Source organism: Crocodylus siamensis, chromosome 9 (genome assembly GCF_052110815.1).
Source record: "Crocodylus siamensis isolate JL-2025a chromosome 9, ASM5211081v1, whole genome shotgun sequence".
Classification (NCBI taxonomy): domain Eukaryota; kingdom Metazoa; phylum Chordata; order Crocodylia; family Crocodylidae; genus Crocodylus; species Crocodylus siamensis.
This window is the reverse complement of record NC_143403.1, coordinates 36,501,782-36,529,718: the sequence shown is the minus strand read 5'-3', so window position 1 is coordinate 36,529,718 and position 27,937 is coordinate 36,501,782. Positions and strand designations below refer to the sequence as shown.

The 27,937-nt window shown below is 42.0% G+C and overlaps 1 protein-coding gene across 10 annotated transcripts in view; it reads right to left on the bottom strand.

Annotated features, from left to right (window-relative positions):
• The window catches only part of RSPRY1 (ring finger and SPRY domain containing 1), an 86,593-nt gene that overhangs the window by 3,598 nt on the left and 55,058 nt on the right, over nucleotides 1-27,937 (bottom strand). For 9 of the 10 annotated variants that reach the window (XM_090063688.1, XM_090063687.1, XM_090063695.1 and 6 more), the window contains 9 exons: nucleotides 26,302-26,368; nucleotides 23,174-23,305; nucleotides 20,822-20,937; nucleotides 19,956-20,099; nucleotides 11,854-11,965; nucleotides 10,461-10,563; nucleotides 9,128-9,280; nucleotides 6,124-6,228; nucleotides 443-3,706 (listed from right to left, as the gene is read on the bottom strand). In XM_090063688.1, the coding sequence (XP_089919814.1) occupies nucleotides 3,610-3,706; nucleotides 6,124-6,228; nucleotides 9,128-9,280; nucleotides 10,461-10,563; nucleotides 11,854-11,965; nucleotides 19,956-20,099; nucleotides 20,822-20,937; nucleotides 23,174-23,305; nucleotides 26,302-26,368 (1,029 nt within the window). In that variant the 3' untranslated portion in view covers nucleotides 443-3,609. Of the gene's footprint in view, nucleotides 1-442; nucleotides 3,707-6,123; nucleotides 6,229-9,127; nucleotides 9,281-10,460; nucleotides 10,564-11,853; nucleotides 11,966-19,955; nucleotides 20,100-20,821; nucleotides 20,938-23,173; nucleotides 23,306-26,301; nucleotides 26,369-27,937 lie in introns of those variants that run through there. The other variant, XR_016444315.1, reaches the window with a different exon arrangement.

The following is a 27,937-nucleotide window of genomic DNA, read 5'->3' as shown; positions in this document are numbered from 1 at the left end:
AACAAATTAAGGGCAATGTACCCATAGTCGAGGCAGACTTCTATGAATTGAAGTGGGTACATCATGTACGTGGAGTGCCACTTTCCCCTTTCCTCCTCTCTCCCTGCCCCCCCCCCAAAAAAAAAAAAAAAGTAGTCAGGGAGCTTGAGTTTCCATAGGTGAACTCACTCATGGCCTCCGAGAATTCTCATCTCAGGTGTTTGTCAGAGGGTTCAATTAGAGGCATTAAAATCAAATCACAACTAAGTCTCCAAAGTTTGAAAAGCTATTTCACTAAACCCTTTCCCTTGTCAGTTGCTTAGAGGCATCCATAAAACCAAAGCCCTTTTTCAGTTATCCCTAAAGTCTTCTACCAAACATACAGAAGAGACAAGTTAATTTATACTGTAAGAATCCAGCTGAAATCTTCTCTCAAAACTTAACACATATATTCAAACCTTCTTCACATAGGCCCCCCATTATGAAATTTAATCAAAAAATTGAATTGTGCAGTCTTATCTTCACCTTCTGAAGAGAACCACAGCAGAACACCAAACAGCCACACTCACTGTGACCACCCCATGTGGGGTTATGAAAATGTGGTTGATCAGTAAGTGCATCATGCTGCTGTTCTGGCTATGTGCTCCTGTACAAACACAAGGGTGGCACAACAGGGGAAAACTTCATTTAACCCTGAATAAAACAGGATTTACAGTGATTTACTCAATTTGTATTGCTACTAGTGTGCAGCAACAACAGAATGCAACAGCTGAGGCCTTCCCAAGCCCTTTTGAACCAGTAAACATCTCTGTCCACAGATGGCATTTTCAAGTACTTTTAACACAAAAGAATTCAGGAGGGTATTCTCCAAGTTCTTATAAGAAGCTAGAGATTTTCTTATAAAAAAGGAGTAAGAGCTCTACATAGACATTTAAGAGAAGGAAAGAAACTGCTTTGCTGAAACACACACCAGGCAGCAAGTGGTTGATTGAAGTCAGGCTGTTCAGTACTTCACTGAAACCATGATGCAATTTCCTGTGATAGTAACAGACTGGACTTGATGATGCAGTAGTTCCCACCTAGTTCCATGTAAAACATAAGCATAGTTCCAACAGAGCCTCAGAGTGCACAGGAAAAAATAGGAAGTAGGCAACAGAACACTAGTTGTCTAATGTAAAGAGCCAAGTACATTTAAAGCATCTAAGTGCTATTTCCAAAAACAACTTAAATACTTAAGAGCCTAGTTTCACAGAGTTAGTGGGAGTTGGGAGACTTGTTTGAAGAATATATATTTTTTTAACCTTAGGTTGTTTTGGACAAAGGGAAAACTGCATTGGCACTGACAACAGAACTAAAGCTGCCAAATAGTTCTAACTCATACAATTTTTGTAGCACAGGCAGTGCTCTTCACAGTTTCTAGGGTCGGAAGGGACCTGAGTAGATCATCTAGTCTGACCCACTGCCATGGCGGGAAATAATACTGGGGTCAAACGATGTACATACAATGCCTTAAATATTTGTCAGAGGCATTACAAAGCCTAGTTTCAAATTAACACCTTGGATTACATACTTTGTTGCCAGTGATTGTGACTACTTTTGTATTTGTACAATGCCTAAGGGGTGGGGGTGTCAACCCTAGATCTAGGTTCCATGATATAAATGTCATGATACAAGATGAAGAAAAATCCTGGAAGGGAGTTCCTATGGATTTTTCTGTACATCGTCATAGAATGGGCTCATCATTCTGACTATTCCAGCTTAGTCAGCCAAAGCTGGGCTCTGAGAGGGAAACACACTATTATTCTGTTTGGAATTTTGTTTCTATTTGGATAACTGAATGGGGAAGACTTTACAGAAGAACTTTCTTAAGTCACACACAGCTCATTACAACTACCTACTCTTAAGGTGAAATTCTATATAGTCTTTGAACTTAGCAAAGGCAACAATTGAAAAATGTTGCTCAAGTGTCCATGGTGCTAAATGCCATCTCCTCTCATTGGCTTTAGGACTTGAGGGTGCTCAACATGTAGCTGGGGTCAGATTCCACAGGTTAAATTATTTGTTCATAATTTAAACTAAGTTTACAGTACTAATCAATTATAAAAGACAATTTTAAGTAAAGTATATTGCAGTATAAGAATTTACTACAGCAGTCTCTTCTCTAGATGCTTTCTCCAAGAGGTGGGAATTTTTTTTCTATACAAGTGACTGTGTGGATTAGTACCGCTCTATTGTACATGTAGATAATTTAAAAGAAATCTCTCGGAAGAGATTCTGGGCCAAGTTCTTAGCTAGCACAGGTAAGTACCTTGTTGACATCAGCAGTACTATACTGGTTTACAATAGCTGAGGGTCAGCAGTACTATACTGGTTTACAATAGCTCAGGATTTTTGTTTCAATGCCTAACTGTAAACTTAAACTAGACAAAAGCTGGCCTAATTAAGTACAGTGCATCTTTAGTAGTATACACAGTACACTGCTAAGTGCATAGTAGTAGTATGTATGATTATGATTAACAGGTGCCAAGAAAAATTGCAACGAGGAGACCCCAAACAAAAATGATCTTGCCCAAAACTGTTTAGAGCACTGATACAAAAGTTTTTCTGAGGCTCACAGTGCAAGCACTGTGACTTTTTGGTTAAAGACAGAGGAAAAACAGAGCAGAACTGAATTTGCTAGTCAAATAACATGTATTTTTTTAAAACAATATTAATACATTTGCCCAGAATTCTTTCCCAATCTTTTGAGAATATAGCTCAATATTTTCAAAATGTACATAACTTGCAAAAACAATACTGATTAAAAAAAATGATTGATGGTACCTTAAAAATACCCAGAATATCAAACTCCTTCCAGTCCAGCATTACAATTAGCATAAGAATTCCTTCTGAATTTTTTTTTTTTTAACAAAGTATGGGTACTGAAATCGAAGTTCTAAGAAACACCATGAAGTGAAAATACCAACAATCTTCTGCAGTTTAAAAAAAAAAAAAAAAAAAAAGAAAGAAAGAAAATCAGAATGGTCTTTGGAATCACTGAGTTATCAAAAGCTTGAGTTTTTCTAGTCTCTGCAACTTCTTTTCAAATCAGCCTGTTTGTGTACAGATCGGGTCTTTCAGCAGTTTAACAGCCACAGTCTAGAAATACAGAATCTCTGACCAGCAGGCGGCTACATTAAACAAGAGATATTGGCATACTTTTTATTAATGACTTCTGCCAAAAATAAAGACCGTCGAGTCTGAGACATCCCTGTTTTTGGAGATTTTATGTACTTCATGTGTGTATTTCCAGTGCAACTTTTCTTTTCAGCACTTGTGACAGGTGAGATGGGGTGGGGAGGTGATATAAAAGGAGAAAGAAACACACTCTCCTGCAGTCTTGCTTGCAGGTAACCAACAGCCATGAAATGTTGCACTACCAGGTTTCATTATTGTTAAAACCATTTCCCCAGTGCTGGCAATTTGGAGTAGCTTATAAAGGATTTCATTTCTAAGAAACGGACTACAGTTTAGCATGAAATCTGGCCATGGCTATTGTGTCGATGAGCATACAGACGTGTTAGAGATGCTTTCCCCTTTTGGTATTGGCTGGAAATGCTTAGAAATAAGTCCATTATATTTCTCCATGTGTCATGAAATGTGGGAGATCTGTCTGACTCTAGTCTGTATTTCCTGTCGACACAAAGGGCAGGTTTCCAGTTGCAAGGCACACTCCATGCACAGGTCACTGAAGAAGAAAAGGTCAGTTAAAATCTTGATTTATGGTATTAGTTGTTTAGCATAGATAACAGCCAGGCTCTAATAAAACCACCCTTCATTACAATATTCAACCTGCAATAGAATAAGGGGCACCAGAATGGATTTACAACGTTAGGGACTGCAAGAGACTAAATTTTCACAGTGTCCACTGGAGTCAACAGAAACTCAAGATAAGCACTTTGCCAGGAAGCCTCAGGAACTTGGAAGGATTTAAATTTGAACTGCAGCTAAGCTTGCCTCTCTCTCTGTTTTAATCTAAATAGGAGGCACATTTTGAACAGTGGCAGTACACAGCTCCTCATACTTGCCTAAATCATGACTTATAAACAAGTCTGTCCAATTAATGGCCCTGTAGGCTGGCAGAGGTGGGAGCTGGGCTGCTCACACTGTACATACCATGTGGTTGCACTGGGCAACACATGCAGTGGGACGGGGAATCGGGGGGAGGGGGGAGGAGACACTCACTTGCCCATGCATCCTGTGGCCCCCAATTCTGTGGCCTCTCAGGTGAGCAGCCCCCAGCTGCCTAGAATTTGGACAGCCCTGACTTGTTGGCTAAGTACAGACAGTCAAAAAGCCTGAGGCTGAATCGATTCAATCTTTGCAGGTTTCTCTAAGTTGCCTAGATTGGACCGATAAGCAAGTGAACTAATGTTCACTTTTCAAACAGGGAAGGCAGCCAGACCCCTGCAGGGCCCATGCCAATAGCTAGGGGGTACTAGAGCATGCCTCTCAGCCTGCTGGCCACTGCAGAGAGCTGGAAGCCCTCCAGTTCCCTGAGTCATGCCCTCTCCATAGCACAGGCTGAGGCAAAAGGGATGGAGATGCCAGCAGCAGGACCTTGGCTCTGCCCCTCAGTGGCCTGGAGGTTAAGGGGGGCAGGGGGCTCCAGTTCTGCTCCTGGCTCTAGGGGACATAGCCAAGCCCTGGTGCAAGCTTCTCTCTCTACCCAGCCAGCAGGGAGCTGAAAAGGGTGTGTGGCCCCTGGCTCCGTGCTCTGGGGGGCAGAGTCAAGCCTCAGCTGCAGGTTCCCCCTCCCCTCCCTGAGCCAGCAGCATCTGGCTGGGGGTCTGGTTCTCTCCCCACCCTACCCCACCCCCACCTACCAGCAGAACCCAGATAGGAGTCTGATGCTAGGCCAGAGGGGTGGGTCCCTCTTCCCCCTGACCCAGGCACCCAGAGAAGTGACAGTGCTCCAGCTAGGGAGCAGAGGGGTGGGGCAGACCCTGCTCACTGGAGCAGACAGCACAGCCCAGGGTTACAAAGCATCCTGGGATGCTGGGGGACTGAGTTAAACTTGAACTGGGAGGGGATCTGGGACAGAAGTTCCATAAACCAGTTTGACCTAAATCAGTTATGTCTGATTCTACATCCAACCAGGTTTATGTTAAACCAGCTGCAGCCATTTTGAAAGCAGTTTAAGGGCACTGAACTTCTGTTCTGTTACAGGTTTAAACCAGTTTCTGATCACTTAAATGAGTCTGTGTGTAACTTCTGTCCCTAGCTGTTATGTCAAGCTTGAGAGGTATGAAGTAAAGCATATTCTGCATGCCCACTCAGTCCTTTAAGGATTGCCAATCAAAAAGGTCAGTTCTAACACTAGCTTGATTTCCAAGGAATTAAGAGCAATACCTACAAATAGAAATGTATTTCATATTTAGCTGCTTAAAAGTCATTATGGTGACTCTGGACAGGTCTACATGTTCATTAATGTGTCATAATTATGGCACATTAAGTTTAGTACCTGTAATGCATAACAGGTATTAACATGCCATAACTCACACTACTGTGCATTAGTGCAGATGAATGCTTTTTTTGGTGATGCCAAATGCGTATTAGACTAAGTCTACTGCACAATAGCGTGCTTTTTGCATAACGTGTTAAGGCGCCATAAAATTAAATCTAATGTGCATTTAGTGTCCCGTTGTCAAGTACTTAACTACCTCAACCTTCAAGCTACCTGTTGAGATACAAGGATCCACATCATAACAGCTTTGTGGCATGTTCCCCATCCCATTCCCCCACCCCCTCAATTTCCTTTCTTGAGTATTAAAACCTGTATCTGAAACCTAGGTATTGTTTATTTTATTTGTCTGAAAAAGCATTTTCCAGACCAGTTAGATTTGGCAGTGCAGGGTCTGTGTAAAGTTAACACACTCAAAAGGTTAGCAATTCTGCACGGATGCTGCTGGTCAACATTTCAACTTTCAAAAGATTTAAGGTCATATAATTAGAGTTTATCCTGTGCTCTTTTCAAGTCGTGAAAGGGAGGAGTCTCTCTACAGGTTAAGGAATCACCTAGAACAGGGAGAGGTACACACACATACACACACACACACACACACAGTGTGCCCCAGACAGACAGAATCTTTCAGTTTAATTTACCTGTGTCCACATGGCCTGAGTTCTGTGTCTGCTATCTCATCACAGCAAAGCGTGCAGCAGTTCTCTCGGATGCTCACTTGCTTCAACAAGGCCAGGCGTCTATGTCTGAAGAAATACAATATGCACACACACACACAAATACTTATGAAGTGATTTTTTCTGGCTTGAATGTAGTTAAGTGATCAGAGTACTGAACGTAGACCATGCGTACATATATCATTCCTGACAATTATTGACCACAGTTGTTTCACATTACTTAAAAACAAAATCAGAAAAAAAAAGTAAACAAGGAGAATCATTATTTGGAAGTCTTTCCCCTTCACTGCATTCTGGCCTATGCAGTAGAGAAGGGTAAGAGGGGAGGTTAGACTAAATCAGGGGTTCTCAACTTTTTGCACCTTACATCCCACCTACGCAAGATCAAATAATCGTGGTCCCACAAGCAGGGGAGGCGGGGGGTGTCCCCCAGAGGCCAGTTGAAAAGTGGGGAGGGGAGGAACTAGCAGCCAATTGAAGCGCACAAAAGCAAAACTGGAAATCCAGCCATGGCACTTCCAGTTTCACCGCTACAACCTGAGTCCCACCTAGAGAACCTTCACATCCCACCAGTGGGACATGTCCCACTGGTTGAGATACCGTGGACTGATTGACTTAACTGGTCTTTTGCTTTCTGTTTCCTCCAGTTTGTAAAACCTGAATGCTTCTAAAGGAAACTCATTTAATTTCATAAGTCACCTGGCAGAAACAGGACTTTTTAAAATCCTTGGAGTACACAGATATTCAGAGCCCATATCATGCTGCAAGATGGGTTACAAGAACAAACGACCCAAGGAAGTCTAGCCAGAATGGAAAGGAGAGTACAGGGGGTAGGAGCAAAAGGAAAATCCCAAAACAAGGTCAAAACAGGCAGAAGAGCCACATACAAATGGCACCGACACCAAGAAAAAGTAGTTTTATTCTTAATACTATGAAACTCAGGTGATAAATCAACAAACTATTAGCTTCTGTCAAGAAAACTTGTATGTAGTTGGATGGACCTTCTACAGCATAGCAAAGAAAAAAAAATACTATCTTTTTATCAGTACATCTGGAATGTACACTAGAAAAGTTGAAAAGGAAAAATAGCCAACCTCCTCCCCTACTCACAGAACATAAATATGTCTACAGTCTCACTGAAGTTCGGTGCAACTCTCTGCAGGAGTCTGTCATAGCTGGTACAATGTATACTTAGGCCCTTAGCCCTCTACCCTCCTCACCCTCTGCATCTCAAATTGCAGGTCAGTACCAGGTCTCAATACCTAATGGTAACTACAGGTACCCAATAGACGTGAACTGATATATTGGTGCCATGTTGGATCTGCACTCATAAAAGGAAAATTAACATTATCGGCTTTTTTTGGCCAGTGTAGCCAATAATGTCACTGATAAATATCACGTGCTTTCTAACGACCACAGTATGCATATGACCAGGAATGCAGCCGGGCAGTGTAGACAGCAGCACCCTGCAGGTAAGTCTGTGGAGGGGAAAGAGTGGAGGAGTAGGTTGAGGCCCCCACAGTGAGGGAGGAATTGGGGCAGAGATAGGGGCTGGGGGTACTGCCCAGCCAGAGTGGTGAATGGGGCCCTGGGGCTGGTGTGGGGAGTGGGATGGAGCCATGGGCAGCTCGTCCAGGGAAATCAGCATTCACTCCCAGGGCAAAGGCAGCAGGGCAGAGAGCCCCGAACCTGCAGTGGGCAGCCTGGACCCGCCCTGCTGGGCTCCTAAAAAGCATCTCCACACTTAAAAATGGTGGCGGCTCCATTTGAACTAAAGCTCATTTGACAAGCTTTAGTTTAAGCACTCCCACCACCATTTTTAAGTGCCAGAATGCTGATGTCCTGGACAAGCTTCCTGCAGCTCCATCCTGCTGCCTGTCCTGGTGCTGGGGTCCCAATCATCACCCTGGCTGGGCAGTACCCCCAGACACTGCCACACTCCCTCACTGTGGGGGCCTCAATCTGCCCCCCGCCAAAGACTTACATGCAAGGCTCTGTTCTCCATGCTGCCTGGCTGTGCTCCTGTAAATTGGTTATTGAATTGGTATCAGCCAGTATGCCTGGTGAATAATCAACTACCAGTATCAGCCAAGAAAATCTTTAATCAGTGCACCCCTGGTACCCAAGTCCCTCCAAAAAACACCAGGCTACTTTCACTCACACATTTCAATATGGTTTTGATGTCCATCTTTAAAGCAAAATTTTAATCTTTGGTGAGGATGTGCTTTGACAAAGATTACACAGTTAAGTGGAAAAATAAGGATCACTGGATGCTGGGATCATTGTCCTATGCTCCAGCTGCTTAGTACCTACATTTGGAATTAGACATGACTTTTGTCAAAAAAAAAAAAAAAAAGAAAAGAAAAGAAAAGAAAAAAGAGAAGTGCAGAAATTTATGCTGGCCCAACACAAATCTTAAAACTGTTCATAAGCTTTGAATTGCCAGGCCATCCAACTACATCTCTCCTTCGTAACATCATTCATAGAGGAGGTATTTTTATTCAGAGAACAGTAAATTACAGCTTTAAATCACTTGCGAAGTGTTTCAAGTGCCGGTAGTGTCACAAATTAGGTCATTTTTAAAATGAAACTCCAATTTTTAACAGAAGAAAAACAATTTTAATTAACGTCAAAGACCATGCATGTATGGTAAAAAGCCTTTTTAACTATATGTAGTTAAAAAAAACAAACTACTGTGCTCAGTTTAAAAACTGAGAGGACAATTTAAATTCAATGGCCAGAGCAAGAAAAATAGGGCCAAGTTTAGCACTAGCATTCATGCCAAATCACTTTGCTGAACTGGGGCCTAAAAGCCCTTATTGGAAAGACACATTAATGCCATTCAGACGTGATCCCTTATAAAGAGAAAACTTGTATAGTGTCAGACAATTTAAACTAGCAACTGAACATACGCTGTTCAAACCTAAAATTTCTGGTATAAGGTGTTCTAAACAAGTAGAAAGATTACCTTGGTAAAATTATTTTCTCTTCCACTGTCAGGAAGGCATAATCATTAAAGGTGCTAAATCTGACTGATGGTGGATACTTGAAAGGTTTTGCTCCAAAATTGAACTCACACTGTTGATACGACATAAAACTTGCTGCAGCAAAAAAGCCAGATCTGCATTTTGAAATACAGAAGGAATATCTCAGGATCACGTTAGAAAGCAACAATAAAGAACATACTGACTGTAGCACTTTTATTACTACATAAAATACAGCCCACCATGAGACAAAAGAACAATTTTCCTGACCCTGTAGTCCAAGTCAGAACTAACTGAGAGGGAAATTCCTAGGAACCCAATTTTAGCTGCACACAACTCCTGGTTTGAGCCTTCACTTCTGAATCTAAGAGATGAACCAAGCCTGCTGCCACAACATGCCAAAGCTTGTACAGGCTACACCTTGGGAGTACGTGTACCCATGTTAAAGGCTAATACAGTACATACACCCAAACAGACAAGAACTATTCTCTACCCTGTTTTTCCCAACCAACTCTGATCTACTGGCCCACAACTCAGCATTTGGACAAGAGTAATTATTTTTTGTCAAGTACGGCAGCTAGAGGTTGGCATTTTGAGGAACAGGATAAGGAAGTCCATACATACTATTTCATCTCCTTACTTGCTAAGGTACAAACACGGGGAGCAGAGGGCAAGTTATGAGCATGTACTCAGCATACAACCTAGGCAACATGTGAACTCTTGGCTCTGCACCTTCTTAGTCTACTTCCATAAGGTAAAAATCCATCAATTTCTTCTAGTGTTTGCTGGATAAGACCTTAGAAGCTATACCTTTTTCTCAAAGATACCCAGCAAAGCTTCCCAACCCCCACACCCCTTTTAGTTTTATCCAACAGAAAGGACTCCCTTCTTCAAATTTTAAATCCTAAAAGGATCTAGGAAAGTGTTTTAATACAATCACATTAAAAATACAAATAAAGGCCACAATATTGCATACCATGTTTTGCAATTTGCCAACATTCAAAAATCAAAAGCTACAATATTACAGGAAGTAGTCTGCAATTTGCCAAAATCGCATTTTTCTTGCCTTTAGAACTTAGTTTAGCAGGGAAGACAGGTGGGCAAGGACTGTGCATGAATAGCAGCACACTTAAGCAGAGAGTCTTGAAACATTGGTTCTCCACAGTTTTAAGAGGGAGCTCTATTTAATAATACATGGCATCTGGGGCCAGTAAATATAATTTCCAATTTTTAAAAGCAAGAATATTTTCCCTGTAATTGATGGAAGCCATTATCCAGATGGCATATTCATTCTTGCCTTTCAACACACACACTTACATAGCAGATGAGAACACTTGTTCTTCAGCCGGAAGCTGGTTTCCATTTAAATAGAAGATCATTTGCTTTTCTTGTAAATCTAGCAGAAATCCAATTGTGTCTCCTTACATGCAGAACACAAAAATATTTTAGGATCAAGTCTCAGATATTTATGGCTTTAAACAAATAAATACAATTATGAGTTGAAGATACTTTTGCAGAAATGTTAAGCACTCCCTATGAGTAACTTGGCAAATGAAACTACTATTTGAGCTCTCAGGAAGGAGAGGAGTTACTTGGCAGAGTAAAAGGGATATAACTAGGAGGGAATGGGATGAAATTAAGGATAGCAAGTTTAGGTTGAATTGCATTAAAAGCTATAGAGGTATAAACCATGTAACCTCAAGCACTCAACGTTTAGCAAAAGCTAGAATTAAGTTCCCCCCCACCCCTTCCAATTTCTTCCTGGCTTGAGCATGCCCAATTCAAGCAATCTTAGAACATAGCAGCTACGTTCTTGAAAAGAAGTCCCGACCAAACATACACAAATTGATTTTTAAAGAGACTTACAATTTAGCCAAATTTGGGCAGGTTCTTATGAGAACTGCAAAAGGCAACCCCTTGTCAAAAAACACCACCTTCTCCACACTAAATTTTAAGGCCCAGCTCCAGAGAACAAGGAAGCAGAGTGCTTTCAAAGAAAAAAAGTTGCCACGGGGGGGCGGGGGCCTCAATAATAATTTTTCTTCCCTAAATATGGTTTCCTAAACAAATTAATCCTTTTTGCTGAAACAAAGTGGTTTCAATCTGAGACAGACATCTGCATGAACAATTTCAGCCTGAATGGTTTAAAGGTTGGCAAAATTATAAGATACTGAAAACTGGGTCTTTTGATAGGAAGTGTCAGGCATCTCAGCTCTCAGCGGCGCTACTGAGCTGTGTCTAGAAAGTTGATGAGAAAAAAAATTCCAACAGCAAGATCTTTTAAGTGGCAGAATGCCTCCCATAGAAGTAGTGGATTTTCTCGATACATTTAAAAGACTAGGCAAAACACTAATGTCCAGTAACTAATAAGCCTTCAGTGGTAAGAAATTAACAGTGGGGAGGGGCCAACCTTTTTGATATGCGTGCCATGAATTATCCCCACACTCTCCTAAGTGTCACTTCTATCTCCAGCTCTGCTGCTCTGCTTTCTGATTTATCTGCTGCTGTGCTACCTGTCTCCTACTGGGTCCGTTGCATACCACACAAAGGTTGCATGCGCCACTTGTGGCACATGTGCTGCAGGCTGGCCACCCCTGAACTAGACTGACTTCATTTACAGTCTGTGTAGACTATTCCTTGCATAAGTATTCTAGCATGAGTTCTGTGGAGAAAGCAAGCTAGGACAGCTGCTACAAGCTGGAGAGAATACCTTCTTTCCAACACGGGTGGGAATGCGGTTTACTTCTGGCATTATACCAAATCAGCTGCCGGCAGCCGTCATATGCGCAGGAGTACTCGTCGTCCCCAATACCATAACCTTCCTTTAGAAAAACAAAGCATAGCATTTCAATCTGCAGCCTCTCTTTTTGTGGGAAAGGGGTGGAAGTCTATTATTATAGAAGCAAAGCATCCGTTCTAAGAATATTATTGTTTAAAAGATTTTCTACTTAGTCTCATACACAAGTCAGTTTCCCTGTCCTTTACTTTTTTCCCCCATTTAGAAAGGTATCAAATCTCCATTAGGTCATTTATTCCACTCTCTCAGCTTCCTTCAGAAAAAAAGAAAAAAGATACTTTCAAGGTCAAAGGGGTTTCACTCGCTGAAAACAACTGTTTGTCAATATAATACTCATGAAAAATGAAGGAGCTGCATTAAACTGAACTGATTATAGAACAAGTAGGTGCCAGGTGAGCTTCCCCCCTCATGCTGACCTACGTTCTGCAAATTACTTGATAACAACAATCTATCCAGCATGCACATTTTATATATGAGCATAAACAAGAGCTTCAGAGGATGATAAGACAATGGTTCTCTAAGAAATTATTGTACTCTTGCTCACCCATGTATTGAAATATTTCCCATGTCAGAGGGAGTGTGGCCTACTGGCTAGAAAATGTGGGGCGGAAAATTTTCCAAACCAGAAAAGTTTCCAGTGCTTTATTTTTCCATGGGAAATTTTCCATTTCTAAAGATTCATTGTTTCATAAAATTCATTAGTAACAATGAATGAATGCCAATACAATATTAGGCAAGCTTGGCAGTTTCAAAGTGTAATTAATGTTTTTCAGGTGATTATCCCTAGGAAGCGTGAGAGAGAGAGAATACATATATGTACTACTGATTTGTAAACAGGAGGGCAAATACACTCACATAATAATCCAAACCAAAAATCAAGCTATGAAGTCACCTAAATTGGCTGTGCAGGTCAAATCAAAACCGAACATGAAATAAAAATTTTAGCTAAGTGCTTCCATAAGAGCTGTTAGTTTTTGGTTTTGCTTTTTGTTTGAAGTAGTCATAATAATGCCTAATCAGAAAAAAATAGTGTGTGGCATCATTATAGTGAAGTTCAAGCAACTGAAGGAAGGAAGAAAGCTGGTAGATGTAAATATTGTGGGCAGAAAAAGGAGTATGTTAACAACGCAACAAGAATGAAGAAACGTTTAACATGTAGAAAGTGTCCTGAAAGAGTACAAGCCATATACAGAAAGCTAATACAACATAAAGTGGTGGAACATCATCATCTGAGAAAAGTCTACTTCAGGAATCTTATGTAAGTAAACAAATTAATATATTAAACAACACACAGTATAGACTAGCATCTATATTGTTTTAAAACATTATAATTTTAAAAGCTGTTAATGCAACTCTGGACTATTATTTATTTAAAATATTTGTATCCTGCTTTTCTGCTTGCACTAAGCACCCACAGTGGCTTAGGTTTAACAATGTATATCTTTAAAATTACATAATAGATAAACAGTTAACTATTTCAACCCAGCAGAGCAAGCTTAGACCTCTGGCTGATGACAGAGGCCAAACTATACTTCCCTCTGGCTCTGCAGTCCCAAGGCTACTGAGCAGAAAGTTGAGCAGCAGAGTGTTCTTTTTGCAAGGAGGGGGGAAGCAAGCTCCCTGCCGCTTCTTCTCCTTCTGATGGATGAGACCAGACTAGAATAGGCTAAAATAAAAATCTTTTCCCCCTTTTGTTGCAGGAACTTGGTAGCTCAAGTGAAATAACAGATTAGAATGGACAATGGAAACGCTGAGCTGCCAGGTCTGGGGGAAGAAGCAGCAGGATCCTCACTTTCAAGATCACTGCTACCAGATATGCGATCTACCATGAGTAGCTGTTCTAGATGGTCAAGCTTTTTAAACCAAGCTTTGTAGACAAAATGTCAAAAGAAGATCAAGAAAAAGCAGATGAGATATTAGCTTGAGCTATATTTGCAAGTGGTACACCTCTTTCCAGAACTGACAATCAATACTGGAAGGAATACTACAAACTAATTCGCCCATCATATAAGTTACCGTCACGTTGTCATTTATCTCATTCTCTCTTAGACAGAGAGTATGACAGAGCTCAAACAATGGTTATTCAAAGGATTGGTCAAGCAGAATCACTGACTCTGACGTCAGATTTATGCACTGATATAATAATCCTTTATTGAACATTATGATAGCAACACCATGACCTGAACCGATACAGTGGAGTCGCATCTTACACAGGGGTTAGGTTCTTAAGTCAGCGTGTAAGGCGAAAATCATGTATAGTCAAAATTAATTAAACACTAGAATCACACTCAGCACAGCGAGATTCTCACACTATGAGAGGCACTTGGGAACAGCAGATTCATGTCTCCCATCTCACACTCACTCCAGGACATACGCTCATTGAGTGGAATGGCGGGCAGAATTGCTTGCACTATTTAAATTGTTATTTTTCTCTTTTTTTTGGCCGAGCACGTATAGTTGAATTTGCGTAAGTTAAATGTGCGTATGACATGACTCCACTGTATTCCTGAAAGCAATTGCTACCAAATCTTCTCGTCATACAGGTGAATACATAGCTAAATTACTGAGTGAAGAGAGTGAAAGTGCAGGTCCCCCCAGGGGACAAGCCCTTGTAACTGATAATGCGTGGCAAATATTAAAGGCAAAGTATCCTCATTTATTAGCATTAGGCTGTCTTGCTCATGGATTGAACCTTCTGGCAAAGGACATAGTAGGTTTGAATACAATGAAGGCAATATTGGCAAACTGCAAAGCGATTGTGAAGGTATTCAACAATCATCATGCTGCTAATCAGGCTTTGAAGAAATTACAGAAAGAGAAGCAGGGGAAGGAAAGTGCACTTTTACTGCCAGGAGCAACTAGATGGGGCTTGGCTACAAAGTGTTCACATAGTTTGCTGTGCACCAGGAACTGTATGCAACGTGCTTCAACAGATACATACAGTATCCCAGATTACTCCCGTGAACATTCAGAAGCAGATTTTTGACAATGCTGTGTTCTGGGTTTGAGTTCAAGGAGCATTCTATTTGCTACTACCAGTTTCAGTGGCTATCAAGAAACTTGAAGGAGATGCACCAAGCCTTTCAAATATTCCAGAGATATTCAGACAACTGAATGAGAAGACAATTCGATCCAATTGAGCTTTTGCCTTCTTCACCTCTATCCAAAGAAGTAGTAGTAAAACAAATGCTTACTAAGAGATCTGAGTTTTGCTCTCTGTTGCAGGGCACAAAGGTGCCTGCTCCTTTAAGGGCAGAAAACTGTGCAGAGTGAGGGCCCTAGCAGCCAGGCAAAGACTCCACAGGTGCAGGCTACTGTGGCAGCAGGCTAATGAAGGAATTAGCCTGCACCTGCACCTGGTCAGCTGACTAGAAGAAGGCAGGGCCCTGGGCACATATAAACCCCAGGGCTGGGACTTGGGGATTAATTCTCTGGCATCAGCGGAGGGGGAAGGAGCTCTCATAAGGGAAGCTACTTGGAGCTGCTTGACTGCCCGTGCTGATGCCGGTAGGATTAAGGGGCTATAAGAGCTCGTAAGTGCTGGTGGGGAGGTTGCCCATAAAACAGAGAGAAGTTTGCCTTCTTAAAAGGGAGAGAGTGTGGACCCTATGTTATTGTCATGTTGTAGCCCAGGGGGTTGTGCTTGCTGTTGTTGTTTAAACTGGTGGACTGAGCTGAGGAAAATAGGGAGGACGCGGCCTCATTGAGGCACACTACATTGTGGAGACCCCAATGCCAGAGAGGGTGCAGTGACAAAAGCTGCAGCAAGCCTAGTGCCCAAGGGGGCAGTTACTGAGGCTGAACTAAATAGAGGCCTCAACATGACAAAATGTTGTCTACATACCATCTGTGAGACATGGAGCATGATAATGGGACGGTTGGAGTCACGCCCATAAGGCACCTCCTGAATGTGGGACCCAATAAGGGGTGCAACCACTCACAGGGTTTAAAGGAGTCTGCCAGGCATGTGACTGAGTAGCAACTTGAGGGCAGCCTCCCGATTCATCATTTATGAAGACATAGCAGGCAAGATTAATAGGTGCCCATAGGGCGGAGCCGGCACAGTCATGGTGCCCTAGGGATATCATGGCCATCCCTGGGGAGGCCATATCATGACACTCTCATCCAGTTCGTCTGACAGCAAACCTTTTGGATCCCTCAACACAGAGGACAACATTTATCAGAAGATGAGTTATCTACTGCTCTTCATACAATTATGGAAATAGTTAAGGATGTCCCTAACATTAACAAAGTAGCCGTGATAACAGCCATTGCCGAGTACCATGCAAAAGAAAAACTTTGGAGCAAAAATGTCATTTGGCAGGCAGCAGAAAATACATCTCCACTCACATGGTGAAAGGGATACTGTCCAGGATTGTTCTAAGGATCCTAAGCACTCCACCAACAGCAGCTTCTTATGAATGGAACTGGAAGGCTTTCAGCTCAATCAAGACAAAAAAGAGGAACAGACTAACAAATGAACACACCACCAAGCTTGATTCTATTTTTCAGAATCACTTGCTTCTGGAGAATCAATCAGAAGCACAATTAGCGAAGAAGATGCAGTGTGATAATAAAGTTGCCCTTGCCCACAGACTCATTGGTAAAACCATCCTTTAGTGAAAGAGAATGTAATTCAAGTAGTTCTGAATCAGATTTGCCTTAATCTGACTCTGAAATGGAACTAATAAATAGTGCAAATGATTCTACAGATAGTGAAATGGGAGGTATGCGATGACCTCAGTGGAAGATAGTTAAACTCTGTTGAAGAAGATGAATGGACAACCATGGCATCTCATGCACAGTTCTTTGGGTGTGCTAAAATTAGTGTGTCAGTACCTTCATTTTTCTTCTTAAACAATGTAAGGGAAGTACATGTAAAAATGTAAAGACAGTGCACAATAGCAAGTATTCCAATAAAAATAATTTCTTTCCACGTAACACTTTGAATTTGCTTAAATGTAATGTTTAAACCACATTAAGTGTGCTGTACTTAATTTTTTTTCCTAATCAAATATTTCAGTTCAAATGCTTGTGGCTACTGGGACATAAAATTAAAATGGGGGTACTTTTTAAATTTTGTTTACTAAATATAAAAGTCAAATAAACATGCTAAACCAGATCATGCTTTATTTAGGGCACTGGAAATCTTCCAATTCAAAGTTTTCCAGAAAACCCACATCAAACCCACATCTCTGCTACTGGCCAGGAGTTACAGGGTTTATGATTTACCACTGAGTTAGAAAGACATTGACAAGTTCAGTTGCAAGGTGTGTTTCTCCACACTGAGACAAGAAAATCCTTCCACCACCCATGTGAAGAAAAGTTACTGTCTGCAAACTGTTCAGAGCTTCTTCAATGAAGGGCTCTATAGTCTATTTTATATTTTACAATAAAACAAGTTACCTAAAAAGAAACATTTACTTTATGTACACAAGTCATCTCTAAGCTCCAAAAAGTACACTCAAATTCAAGAGACCTGACAAAGTAAGAAGAAAATGTGTATTAACAATTATTTTCAGGTAAAGAAGTGGTCACAAGCAACAAATTTGTAGGAAAAACCCAATCCCTGGTCTCACATTCAAGGTGTCAGGAATATACCATAAACAAAGGAATTCCCAGTCTCCTCACTAAGCCCAACTGGGAAAGCAGTCAATTAAATAAATATACCCTCTGAAGGTGCATGCAAACTGCTTCTACTGGCTGATACTGCACAACCAATTAGTTTGGAGAACAGTCCCCCCCCCATAGGTCTGAATGCTGTCAAAGCAGCTAATGTTTCTAACCAGCAAGTCTCCAATGTCCCCAATTATAGCTCATTAATTCAGATAATGAATTTAAAATATTGACGTGATAAATAGTTCTCACACTATGCAAATAAAAATCACATGACTCTATTTGAACGGGCTAACAAACAATCTTGCCATGTTATGTTTAAAAACAAAAAACAGGAGTAATTTCATTCACTAAGGAAAAACCCTTATAAATAGAATTACAGCAAAATGTAGCCAAAGAAAAAATAGTAATTGCAACAATGTAACCATCATCAAGCCCTTAAATAGAGACATTATCTCAGCCATCCTCACTTAGGAAGCACATGGGATATAAAAACTCAAACATGCCAAGCTACTTGCAGAGTCAGTGGGTAAAAGCCACTGACAATTTTAAGGGCAAACACACTGCTGTTTATTTCAAGCTGTTTCTATTACAATTACTATTATAAAGTCTTACAGTCAAGATAGACTTGTCATTTTTAAAAGCATTTTCAACATTGTGGTATAGGCACGGGGTTCAGTCAGAAGTCACAAAGAAATGCATAAGGCAAAAAGTGAATGTGGAATCTACATGAGCGACTAGAATGGAGTGAAACAGCAAAAACATTAACAAAAAACTTAACAAGAGGGGAAAACCATCTCCTTTATCCTTCTTGCATCATCCTGCATTCATGTCAATTTTTGTGACACACTCAATTTGGGCCTGATCTGGCAGTTTTGATGACTACTAAAACAGTTTGATTTTTTTGGTAGGAGCAAGGGAAGAGGAGACATTTAGCATGCTATTTCTACACATGTACTTTTCTGTTGGAAATCAAGTCTTTCCTGCCACAAAAAGGAAGAGCTTGCCATTTCTTCACCTGGCTGGAGTAGTGAGCAATGTTAAAAACAGCTTTCATTTTCCACTGGCATCAATTTAGTCTGTTTCAGTGGAAAAATGTACAGTTAGCACCTCAGAATGGGCCTGATGCAAGTTGTTATCCTCTAGTCATAGAAAATGCAAGTTATTTATATTGGCACCTTTCACCATAATTTAACTACCTAGGAAATGGAAAAGATCCCCACCATATTTGTTGTCTTTAAAGCTGTCCTTTATCCTACATTTGCACCGATTAGTGCTTGCATAGAATATACTTTTTAAAAAGTACACACATCTAAGCACTAAGAATGTGTATCATGTTAACCAAACAGAGAAAATGCAACATGGAAGAAAGGTAGATTTTATGGAAGTCAGGAGGAAGATGGAAGGTTACTAAACTGGCAAACAGCTCAATCTACTTTAATTCTTGTTTTGACTAATGCTCATAAAATGCCATTGTTGGCACCAGAGTGAAAGAGGTTAGGTACACAGAAGAAAGTTGCATTGATAAAGCCGTATAGTTGAATGGTCTGTGCTCCTATCATCCGGAGGAGGAGAAGTTAAACAGAATCTAAACTGCAGTTTAGCTTTACTTACAGACAGACTGCAGGGGAAAGACAGAATGAGTGTGCATCAGTTGATCCATGAAACTCTTATCCTGCAATAAGTGAAGCTGAACTGCAGTGGCTTACCCTTGCTTCATTCAGGGTCCCAATGCCACAATTCAACTTCTGCTTACTGAGGACAGAAGCAGACAAGACAAAAGAAGCTCCTGAGGGTAAGCTTCCCTCTTCTTTAAAACAATGTCATTTTACATGCATCTATGCCCTGAGAAAGCTCAGGGATGCTAGCTGCTTTACAGTTTAGAAAACCCTTATTTCTAGTCATCAAAAATGTAATAGTAGAATAGTCTATGCAAAGCCATGTAATGGCTGCTTGATGGCCTAAATAGAGAGTGGATGATAGGCATGTATTTACTTCACAAACACACACCAAAACTGGCAGTGACCCTACCCTGCAGTCAGAGTAGAAATGCCAAGAACTGTTCATAAGATGATATTCACTACCTTCCTACCTCTTCCGATCAGGGTTGAGGTACACTATTGTGCAGCTGCAAAGAACTGTCAGTGTTGTTGGCTGTGCTATGCAATCAATATGGGCAATGCCAATTTATAGTAGTGTCAAACCATCACTTTCATTGTTCACTAACTTCACTAAGAATAACCATTCAGAACCCGGAAAAAAGAGATGAAGTTTCACATGTTTAACATACTGATTATTTAAACATAAACGTAAAAAAAAAGATATTTGCATAGACATTGCACCCAAAGAGAAAGGTAACAGAATTACATAATCTGCTGCATGATCTTACAGGTACTCACGTGATTGAGAAATTTGCTATCTTTGGTGGCCCATCCTATCTGCATCACTCCTGAAGTGATTACTTTGACTTCATAGTACCAAATTCCAGAATCAACACAGAATGTACATCGCACACTTTCAAAAGATGAGGCATCACATCGAGCCTGCCAAACCAAATTAGAAATCATATTTAAGTAATAGTGGACCATACAAGAAAAAAAATTTAAGAGATCTTCAACTTCAGTCCAACTGCAGCCCTCCTCATTCGCAATGAATGGCAGTGTAACGGCTCTCATTAGAATCGCATTAGCAGTGGATCAAATTGAAGGCAGCCCCGGAAAAGAACAACAAGAGTGATCAGGGGTTTGATAACATCTATTTAAAGATTTAAAAAGGACAAAGTTGAGAACCCAATATATAAACAAGCCATTGGGCATAAATACTAAGGAGGAGAAGAAAATTTAGTGTCATATGGAATAACATTTAGAAAAGGAACTTTAAGCCTGAATATCTGGGCAAAATTCTCTGTAGAAATGGAAACACCACAGCTTTTGGCTTTTATATTAAACAGGGAAAGAACCAACAGAAAATTAAGTTTAAAAAATAATTCTGTACAAGACAGGGAAATGGTCAGTTGGGTCCAAAGAATTTCTTTGAACTTCCAGGACTTAGACAAGGATAGTGTATTACAGTGTTCCTTTCTGGTACTTAAAGCAGTTAAATAATATTAAAGGCAATTAACAAAGCTGATTTTCTTCACTAGTTTGAGGCAAGCTTTGAAATATCGCCTTGCTGACCCTTGGAAGAAAAAATGGGAACAAAGAGAGAAAACTGAAATGGATGAATCTTCAAGTGGAATTTCACATTAAATCAAGATATAGCCTACCTCCAGTCCATGTGGTGAGATCTTAAGGTATTCACTGACATCATTACTATTCAGCATTGCCCTAATATTGGTCAAGTCAACCTTCTCATATGTAAACTCTCTGCCTTCTTTTAAAACTGTAGAAGAAAAATAGTATACTTTGAAAAGTGCTATGGCAGTAACAATTCAAATCCAATTATTCCATCCCACTGAAGAATTACACTTTAAGAAACCAATTCACTCTTGACAGATTTTACTGCAGCTTTGGCAGTGGACTGGCCTAAATGCAATATCATTCCCAGTGGCACCCCGCTGGGTGCAAGATGTTTTCTGAACAATCAAGGGCAGTCCCTGCTTCTGAAAACATAGTCCTACTGGGTAACTGCTCCTCTCAAGGAATCTCAAATGCTACAGGGACTGGAACACACAAGAACCCAGCTATGAAATTCCCATAGACACCAATCTCCACATCCATTTCACACTTACTCAAAAACCTCAGGTGTAGCATTTACCACATGTTGTTATGAATTATATACTGGTTGTTAACCATCCCAGAAATGCGATCAGGAGATTGCAGAATGCCAGGACTGCATAGACCAAGGAAATGTAAATCACAGTACTGCTATTATGATATGCCATAGAAACTGCTCTCTAGGTTTTCCTCCGAATCATTCCCCTTCACACAGGAGAAAAGGAGATGCACTTAGCGCAGGGGTGGGCAATTATTTTGGGCAGAGAACCACTTACTGAGTTTTGGCAAGCCATTGAGGGCTGCATAATAGGCAGCCAGGGGCAGATAAATATTCATTTTCTAAGTTTTTTAGGGGCCCTGCGGGCTGGATAGAATGGCTTAGTGGGCTGCATCCAGACCCCAGGCTGCATTTTGCCCACCCCTGACTTAGCCTGACAGGTTATGACATTAACATGGAAGTGATAATTTACAAAATACAAGCCTTCAGGGAGCATAATATATATGCCCCACATTCTTTATAATGCAACTTATTGATGTTGGCCTAACAGAAAAGCAAGATAAGCCACTGTCCAAAGTCAGCCAAGCAATTTTACCTTTTTATTCCAGTGCCTAAACAAAGGCAGATCATTTCCGGGATCTTACAACTTGGGAAGTCACAATTTTGGGCCCACTAATTATCATACCAGGCTACTTACAACACACTGGCACGCCAGAGAGCTATTCTAGCTATTCTTCATTAGTTTCTTAATTATGATAATCCTTCATAGTTGTTGCAGGGGGTTCTGTGTGCATGTGTGAGCACACACATGCATGCAGCAGCCAGGCAGCAGTGGACAGCAGCTCCCATACCTCCCTCCAGGTAAATCTATGGGGGGTAGGGGAGAGAGGAGGCACAGGCAATACATCGGGGGGCAGGAGGTGGGGGGGGGCACATGTGATGCATGGGAGGCACGTTCCCCCCCCATTTCTGTATCCACAGCAGGATGCGGGGCTGCAGCTGGGCTGGATCAGCTCTGGGCAGGAGCCACCTCCAGAGCTCAGCAGATGAGACCTGGCACAGGGGGGAGTGTCATGCTCCTTTGGCCGCCAAGTTGAGGTGCTACCACTGCAGCCCTGCACCTCACTGTGGGTGCAGGAATCTGGGAGGCACATGCTCCCGCACTCTCTTGATGCTTGCCTGTCCCCTCCCCGTGCCCCCTACTTCCCACACACCCACCCTCTTTTGTACACTGGGGGGCTGGGGGCAGTGGGCAGTAGGTTGGGAGTGAGCAGCATGGCAGGAAGGGTAGGGGTGGGGATTGCGGGTGAGGGGCAATGGCATGGGAATTGGCAAGGGCAGGGCACCAGTATATCAGGGCTGTTCAGCGTCACAAAGCAGCTGGGGGGGGGAGGGGGCAGGGTGGTGGCACACAGCTGGACCCATGTCCTCGTGTTTGAAGGCAGCAGGGGGAACTCTGATTTTCCATGATAAAAACCAAACAAACAAAAAAAAGAAACAGCAAAATATACAGATATTTAGAATTTACTTTATTATAATAATTGAGGCACTGGTAGGCTTCCAAACGACTTTAAAATTGTAAATATATCAATAAAACACTGTACTCAACTGATACCTATATACATCTATGTGCGCGCGCGCACACACACACACACACACACACTCGTGGCATTTCATTTTAATCATGGAAAAAAGCAGATTTTGGGGGTTTTAACCAGAGAAGTAATTGCACTCAGAAGTAAGGTGAATAAATTCAATATGTAATTGAGATTTATATATACAAATATGACCAGCTACATTACTAAATGTTTGTACTAAACATGGTATGTCTGTACCCCAAATACAGATGCAACTCCCAACTGTCTAGAAGAAATTAATCCATGCCCCTGCTACTTATACTTACATAGATTGTCTAAACTCCACTGGGCACAGAATCCAACTTGGCGTTTTAAATAATCTGGATTATCTGTCCATTTCTCTAACAAGTCAAGCTGGTTGCTAATACAGGATTCAGAAATGGTCATTTTATTTTCACCTGTGATTTAAAAGTGAAAAAAGAACATGTAGTTCAAGAACTTAAGACAAAAGGACTTAAGACTATTGTACATATATTTGTTTTCTTAAATCTCAGTATTATAAAGTGTACCTCCTTCCCACCAATTTTTAACAGCAGGACAATACCATGTAGTGTTCAAATATTTTACACTTCATTGCATTAGCCATGCTCTACAGAGACTATTAGCCAGGAAAAAAAAAACTTCAATTCTATTAACAGGAGATTTTCTTCCCCACAGTCACTGACGGGCCTTGAAAAATCTCTTTAACCTTACAACGTCTCTTAAAGAATAATTTTTTCTTTAGCTCACGAAATCTAAACATTTTTTCTACCTTCTTTCCAGAGGCAGGGGGTCATTCCAGCAACAGTCTCTTCCTGCTCCTGAGTGCCTAGGGCTGTGCAAAACGCCTGTGTTTCGTTTCAGTTTCAGTGCTTTGGAGGGATAGTGTTTTGTTTCAATGTTTCATAAGGCTGTCCAAAACTGCTGTGTTTTATTTAGTTTCGGAGTCAGTGCGTGACAGGACAGCTCTCAGGGCCAGATCTCCTGCCAACCCGCTCTTCTGTCTCTATGGGGCAGTTCACCCAGTCTCACCTGCCACAACTTTGCTGTTCTCATAAACTGATGGTATACCATGGGAAGCTGCCTGTTACTGCCCCGATGCCAGGGAGCGTTATCTGCGGCTCCAACCTTCCCTACACCACAGTCCATGCCTCGCAGATGGCATCAACATTTTTAACATCTCTAGCCCCACACTGGGCCCCATGATCCTCCAGTCTGCATCCCAACTGGATCCCTCCCATCAGGTGGCCTACACTGCCCTCATTCTGGGCTACCTAGCTTCCTGTACTCTTCCCCCTCTTGAGCATGGGCCCTCTGGGACCTTTGACCACACAGGCGCTGGCCTTACCTCCAAGGCCAGTCGAAACCCCAGGTCCTTGGCCCTTTTGACCCTTCTGGTCCTGGCCCCAGCACTGACCAGTTGAGGGTGCCTCAAGTCAGGCTTCCTGAGCATCTAGCCCACTCTCTCTCATGGGTCCGTCTTCTTGGCCCTACTGGAGTTACCCACTTAGTTGTGGGAGCTGAGGTTATTAAGGTGCCTCGACCCGCCTTTCACCAGGCTGGTAACTGGCCTGGCATTTCCTGGGGGCTCCCACACCACTAGGAGCCCCACCAAGCCACCCATCCCCAGCAGGGTGCAGTTTTAGGTCATGCCCAGAGCCAAGAGCCTCCTATCCATCCCCATAAGCTCTTGCCCTTACCTCCTGGGTTGTTCCTGCTGCAGCTCAGCTAGGCAATGCATCTGCCTGGCTGGCAGCAGCAGACTGCAGCCTTTATATACTAGGGTTTCAAAATGGCTGCTGCCATCAGGCACCTGCTGGATGCCTAACCCAGGCCTTAAAGTGGCAGGCACCAATAGTGCCCTGTCACATGGTGTTTCAGAGGGACAGCCATTTGTTTCGGTGTTTTGAATCACCATCCCGTTTTGTTTCAGCCTAAACAGTTTTGAAGCTGCTTCAGAACTTCAACAGCGTTCCTGTCATAGGCTATAATGGGGAACCACAAAACTGCCTATAACTTTGTCATTTCTTGCCTTATTCAGATGAAACTTGCAAGGGTTTCTGGGAAACAGTTCAAAGCAAAACTAGTATCACTTGCTGGCAGCAGCAGCAGCATGCTGTCATCCCGCATGCAGATCTGGGGGCCGCTCCTTTGGGCAGGAGTCTGGCACAACCCCCACAGCCCCCCTGGGGGTACAGGCCCCTGGATCTGCATTCAGGATGACAGCAAGCTGTCGCTGCTGGCTGGGGCCAGCACAAGCACTGGGTTCTTCCTGGTGCTCAGTGCGGGCTGCACCAGACAGACTTGGGCGCTGGTGTTAGCTCCAGCTGGCAGCAGCAGCATGCTGTCATTTCCGTGCTCTGCAGCCAGTGAATGCAGAGCTTTAAAAAAGCCCCATAGTAACCAGTTCTGGCAGCGGTGATTGTGGCCTCTGAGGGCTCATGGCAGAGCCCCCCGGCTTAGCAGGGATCACCCCCCGCCCTCCCCAGCACTCGTGTGGCAGCTGCTCTATGGCGTGGGTGCAACACAGCCCAGCAGGGCACGCGCTATATAAGAACTGGGGTGGCTCCAGCAGTCAGCCAGAGCTCCTGGTTCGATTCCCAGCTCTGATCATCCCCCCAACTCTTACCTGGGGGTGCAGCCCCCAGATCTGCATGTGGGGTTTCAGCAAGCTGCTGCTGCTGGCTAGGGAAACAGCCCAGAGCCGCTGCCATCCCCAGCTGGCAGCAGTAGCCTGCTGTCATCCTGCATCATCTGGGGGCTGTGTCCTCTGGGAAGAACTGGGAGAAGTGATCAGAGAGCTGGGGGAAAGATTGGGGAGCTGGGGGAATGTTCAGGTATTGAACCCAAGCCTCGGTTCAATTCTCCAGCCCCCGGTTCGACTCCCCAGCACTGGGGTTGGAAGGAACCTCAGAGACATACTGTTGTCACTGGCTAGCTACAGATGTCAATATCAGGGCAATCCTTCCCTCTGCCCCTCCTCCCCCTCCCACTTTTCCTGGAAGCCCGCCTTCAAAACAGCTCAAAAGAGCTCCAAAATGTTTCAGAAACATCTGAATTGTTTTGGAAAATTTCCAAAACGTTTTGGATGCCCCATTTTGTTTCAGAGCCCTGCGTTTCATTTTGGATTCAGTGTTTCAACTGTCAAAATGCCCAAATCTGAAACTAAACAAAAAGGTCGCCAAAATTTCACCCAGCCTACTAAGCATACATTTCCCTACAGTCCCATTTCCCTGAATCCCATTCCCTGTCAGCCAGGTCTCAATGCGTACTGCATGGTGTACTAAATTTAACAGTTGTTTTGACTGCATGCATGAGGGCAGCAGGTAACAGATGAGACCAGATGAAGGAGATAAGACAACTATTACTACAGAATGGTTTTAATTTTACAAACAGCACTAAGCTAATTACTTACTTGTTTGTGCAAACTTTTCCAGTGCTATTAGTGCAAAAAGCATTACTGTTGGATGACACTGGAAATTCTAAAGGACAAGACGAGAAGAAGAAAGCATATTAAACACATGCCACAGTTTTGTAAAACAATTTCTTCTGGTTTAATATAACAAAAGTATGTTTCTTAACTTTCCATTTATATTTTTAAGGCTCTTTTTACAAGGCAAAGGAATTCAGGTACTAGCATGACAACACGCATAGAACAAGGAAAGGAAAGAGGATGAAAGCTCTGTATTGTTAAATAGCATCTAAATGATTTTTAAAAATACCTCTGCTGAGAACTGATGCTTTCTTTACCATTTTATAACAAACAATTCTAAAAATCAGCCAACAAACAAGTAGTCAAAAGTCCCAATTCACATTTTATACAAGTGGTAATATCTGTTGGTGCTTGCAGATGTGAAAAAAAAACAAACACAAAAAAATCCCTGGCACTTTACTTTAAACTCAGCACATTCCTGCACCGAGTGCTGCACATGCCCAGAAGCAGTAGCGCATTATTTCAACCTGGATAAGTCAACCTCTATAGAGACTGAGCAGTTTAGTGAGGCTTTTTGGTGCTTTTATGTAATAGCCAATTGAATCAGTTTTAGCTAAAAGCACCAAAACCTCCTGCTGAAGTGTCCTACCTATACAGACTCTGTGGAGCTGGGCTGAAGTAACATACTGCTTCTTCTGGTAAAACACAGTTTTTGTGGGGGGTTTTTTTAAATGTCTGCAAGCAGCCTGTGTTGCTGGATTCAATGCAATGAAGTTGTTCCTGAGCTACAACAGGAAATGAGAATCAGCTTCCCTTCTCCCATGACTACTAAAGCTCACTGAGGATCACTAAGAAAGAGAGCCTACAAGATGAACACTTTAAGACAAACTCTACAAAACCCTCTCATTTTCCAATTTATATAATCAGGATGCCTTATCCAAGTAATCCCAAAATTTAAGTTTTCTTTGCTAGGGACTGGGTGAAAGAAAATTCCCAGCTAAAAATAACCATTGATTTATGAAGACACAGAAATAATAAAAATGAAATTTAAATGTCATATGCCCTTAATGTAATTAGAACAAGTAAGGGAGACACAAGCAATGATTTATAGGCAGATTGGTACCAGGCCAAGATAGTTTGGGAAACAGCATAATCAAACAACTAGAGCTCTATTAACAAGTGAAAGTTTCAGGTACGTTAGATCAGCTATTTCTTTTGCATTTAGTAAACTGAACGAGGTAAACAATAACAGCATTTGACATTTGTGTAGGTGCTTCTCATTCAGTGCTCAAGTGCTTTAAAAAGGCATCATTACCCTCTTACATCAACAGAAAAGCTAAGGAATAGAAAAATTAATTGATTTGCTTGGGGTTATACAGAACATCAATGGCAGAGCTAGGAAGAGCAGGCAGGCTTACTGACTTCTTTCTAAGTCCCCTAACCAAAGGTCTATTCTATAAGAAAAAATGAAGTGGCCTCTCCTAAAAGGGACAGGAACAGGATGTTTTAGAAATTTTGTGAGCTTTGTTAAATAATCCAACTAAATGCAAATAGTGCTGCAAGATCAAACATTGGTTGGTGCACAATTGATAACTGATATCTATTTATCTACACCAGC